The sequence below is a fragment of the Punica granatum genome, chromosome 3 (genome assembly GCF_007655135.1).
Source record: "Punica granatum isolate Tunisia-2019 chromosome 3, ASM765513v2, whole genome shotgun sequence".
Lineage (NCBI taxonomy): Eukaryota > Viridiplantae > Streptophyta > Magnoliopsida > Myrtales > Lythraceae > Punica > Punica granatum.
Genome location: NC_045129.1, coordinates 4,489,105 through 4,493,224, shown reverse-complemented (window position 1 = coordinate 4,493,224; position 4,120 = coordinate 4,489,105). Strand labels below are relative to the sequence as shown.

Sequence of the window (4,120 nt, the reverse complement as noted above, 5' to 3'; positions counted from 1 at the left end):
AATGGTAATGCAAGATGAACAAGTCGTACATACACGTGGATACACTTCATGCCACAATTGATAGATATAATATAACTCGTCTACAAGAATGAGGAAACTGGCAATTTCGTCCCTGACTTATGCAAATTGCATCATCTGGGTCCCTGAAAATTTTTTTACATCGAATTCGTCCCTGGTCACATCAAGTTCATCCCTGAGCACATCGAATTCGTCCCTGGACACATCGAATTCGTCCCTGGTAACATCAAGTTAGTCCCTGGTCACATTAAGTTCGTCCCTACGCACATCGAATTCGTCCCTGGTAACATCAAAATAGTCCTTATACGCATCAATTCGGTCATTGGTAACATCATATTAATTCCACGGTCCCTTACCGTTAAAATTTCGTGAGAGGCCCATATTGATGTGTATCAAAAAGGTCCTTATGTCTGTATTTGTAATTTAGGCTTTTTTAATCATTTTTATACAATTTTGGTTTCCAAATTGAAATTTGACAATTTCAAATTTGGCAATAAATTGAACAGTTACATAGAAGGACGATATTGATGAATATAGTGTTTTCCGTCCAGTGTTAACGATAGATTTGTCGGAGGGATGGATTTGATGTTATCAAGGACCAAACTGATGTGACGGAGAACCGAATTGATGTGACGAAAGACTGAATTGATGTGACCAAGGACGAATTGGATGTGCCCAGGGACAAACTTGATGTTACCAGGGACGAATTCGATGTAATCAAGGACGAGTTCGATGTGACCAAGGATGAATTCGATGTAAATTTTTTTTCAGGGACCCAGATGATCAATGGATGCAAGACGAAGTCTTCCTTCGCAATCTTCAACGATTCACAGCAATTCAACCGACAGAAGTAGATCAATCAGGCAAACACTAAATTCAACTGATAATTATTTTGACAAATTTGGAAGTTAAATATTTAGTTTTAACTTTTAACTCGAGGCACTCAAAGAATACTACATACCATCAAATCGAACTGAAGTAGTGCCATTTTTGGTCGGCTGGGTCAGCTGGGTTGTGAATGTCGATGTTCTCATACCATTGATTTTGTCCTGGAGGTGGTCTTCTTCTGCAATAGTCACTCTTCCACCATGACCCACGTGACTTCTCAGAAACTGATCGATATAGTGTCCGAGGATGCAGCGGTTTTCAACTCAAACTCTTGACCCACTGAGAGGAGTATATATGTCCTAGAATTAACCTCCACTAATTAGTGGGTCATAAGGTCGTGAGAAACCCCCAGAGCACATTCCAAGGACACCCATGTCCCAGTTCCGTGAAGTTCCACTCCGGGTTGTTGTGAAAAAGTAATTGGGGAATGAGAAGAGGACCTCGAGACAACTATCGCATCCAAGTGACAACTGCGTATGGATGTTGTAATTGTATGTACCTATTGGTGTGATGACGGATGCGAAGAAATTAAGGAAGAAATGAGGGATTCATATAGTTGAAGATGAGAGGGGAAGAAAAATCCATAGCAATAAGAAAATCAAAACAAAGTGGAATGATTCTTCAGGATTATCTGGTATAAGTTTGTTATGGATTCACAAGAGTTACCTTCCTTTTCGGCCCTTGCAACCCAAATTATCTTTTACTGCAAAAGCTGATAATACTTGTAATTATTCATTCAATAATGCCGAGGTCATGTTGGGATATATATTGATTTCGGTATCATCATATTCAGATATTAGCAACATTCTTTTAGATCGAATAGTGCAATTTATATAATACTACCTCTCGATGCGCTCTTTGATCCCGTGCAGCCAAGGAGGATCACTATCGTTGACTATCCTCCAAATATATTAGTACCTTTGTTGAATTCCAAAGTTTGGCTGCACTATAAACTATGTGTACATATATATATATATATATATATATACACGTACAAACTAAACGGCAATTTTATTAACACACAATATGATACAAATGGTAATTTGATTGTAGTTAATATTATAAAAATATATTTTCCAACTTTATATTTTGCTACAATACATATGAATGACAATTTGATTGATAATATAAAATATTTTTTTGAATAGCAGTTAATGTATATAGTTCATTGCATATTTTGTTGAGTTATTACAAATAATATATATTCTATTGCATAATTAATGATAAAATTTTTCTTAATACATAATAAAGCGAGAGAACTCCGTTTTTTATTTTTGATGATATGACAACATGAGAATTTGGCTCGTGCTTCGTTTATATATATATATATATATATATATAGATTTAGATATATAGATTAGGTATATAATTATACGCCTATGCCTCCTCCTCTGCAGGTGATGCTCTTTCTCCCGCCACGGTTCCATACTGCTGACCTACATATCGAGGTCGATCTTTGCTTTAACAATTTGGATGTTTTATATATCGGTGATTATATAATTCTATCTGATAGGAAATAGTCCCACCCATCTTCGATCAGAAACACATTGGGTCTTTCCTCATCGGGCTATCAACCTGGTTTCAACTCTGTTTATGGAAGATTCAATGGAATAACCAACGCTTTGTCCTTCGAAGGACGACGTTATTTCTTTGGCGATCATTCATGCAAGTATTTCTTCCATACTTGCCACTTTTGTTTCCTCCTTTATAAAATACATATTTCTTTCAATTATATTGATATGTACGAGTTTGTGAAAGTGACAAATTGGAATTCTAATTATATTTTGGTTTAATCCATTGAGTTTGTTGCTTTGGCCCTTTCCGTTTTCAATTATATAAACCCCAACTTCATTAATTCTTCATATCCAAAATATACTTTCTATTACAACAATTCTGCTTATAATTTGATAGGTGCTTTTTCACACAGTTATCACTTGGGTTGACCCGATGAACCAAATGGAACTATTATACTTTGAGATGCAGCCCAATAGATATACAATTGTATTCCTGTTCTGGTTCAGTATATAATGTGATATACATATCGATTTCCTCGTATATTATATATATTATATTGAAAAAAAAAAGAATTAGAAAAAACTTGTGTGGGAGAACAAGTCTGATATCCAACACTAATCTTTTATTGGTTGGGCTTTGACTTAACTTTCCTGTCCAAATATATCATCCAGCAAAGCGATTACAACTCAAGGAGTACCACAACTGAATTGCAATATGAGAGTCAAAATGAATTTTGAAAGCAAAATGTCATCACCCCATGTATACCGTACTTCCTCCGATGTAAGACTCCATTCGTTTTGGCTCGATCATATGATCATCAGTCAAAATGACCAGGAGCCTCAGCGGAAGCATGAACGGACTGAACACATTGAGTCCAAACTTGGTCGCTTCTCTTAAGCAAATCTTCAGCGGACCCCACAAAATCATGGACCTTAAGATGACGTTCCTAATAAGGAGAGACAATGTGTAATTGTGAAACTACCTCCATAAAAGGAAAGGTGTTTTCCTGAAACTTTTTCACTGCTAGTTTATAATAAAAAGGAAATAGAGAAATATGAGAATAAAAAAATATCGTACATACCTGCACGTATGCATCATGGCAGGGCTTCCCAACCGTTACGAGTTCTTTGCAGCAATCATTAGTTGGCGGCGGCCCAACGTTCATAGCCACACTCAAACGGATGGATTCTCCACATTGTTTGGTCATTTTTCCATTTGCACATGTCTTGACGTTGACTTGTGCAGCCACGGGATTGAGATCGGTGGACAATGCAACTATATTGATGATGAGGAGGATCATCACAGAGCAAAACCCATTTAACAATCCCATGGTTTCTCACTCTTTCGCTTTACTGGATGACTCTCTTCTAAAGTTATGAAACTTTGTTATTTTTCTTGCTAGAACTATAACTGGGTATTTATATAGGTGTGCAGATTAGGACTTGCAATGATTGAAATAAATTTATGGAAACAGGTTTAGCTGATCAATGAAGATATGAAACGGTTTATCATTACTTGAACGTAAGAATTGGAGAAGTGATTCCCTTGACCATTGGAAGGTTTGCCAACTTATCATATATACCACGTAGAGATTCCCGCGTCCGGTTGTGCATTTAGTACACCATTTTTAATTACTCATGCAACTTTTATTGTAACTTATCATATATACTCTGTCTGCATCAGCTTCATTAGAAATGGC

At 36.4% G+C, this 4,120-nt stretch overlaps 1 protein-coding gene across 1 annotated transcript; it reads right to left on the bottom strand.

The window, feature by feature from the left end:
• Positions 1-3,238: 3,238 nt before the first annotated feature.
• Positions 3,239-3,751, bottom strand: LOC116199521. The gene is made up of 2 exons (XM_031529892.1): positions 3,503-3,751; positions 3,239-3,367 (listed from the first exon to the last, which is right to left on the bottom strand). Exons 1-2 carry the CDS (start codon positions 3,749-3,751, stop codon positions 3,239-3,241), a joined length of 378 nt encoding a protein of 125 aa, XP_031385752.1.
• Between the last annotated feature and the right edge of the window lie 369 nt (positions 3,752-4,120).

Bases quoted from the DNA above. Each gene is read 5' to 3' on its own strand.
- LOC116199521 (XM_031529892.1), bottom strand. From the start codon at position 3,751: ATGGGATTGTTAAATGGGTTTTGCTCTGTGATGATCCTCCTCATCATC. The intron at 3,368-3,502 runs GTATGTACGATA...TCTCCTTATTAG, and splicing joins GCCATGATGCATACGTGCAG to GAACGTCATCTTAAGGTCCA.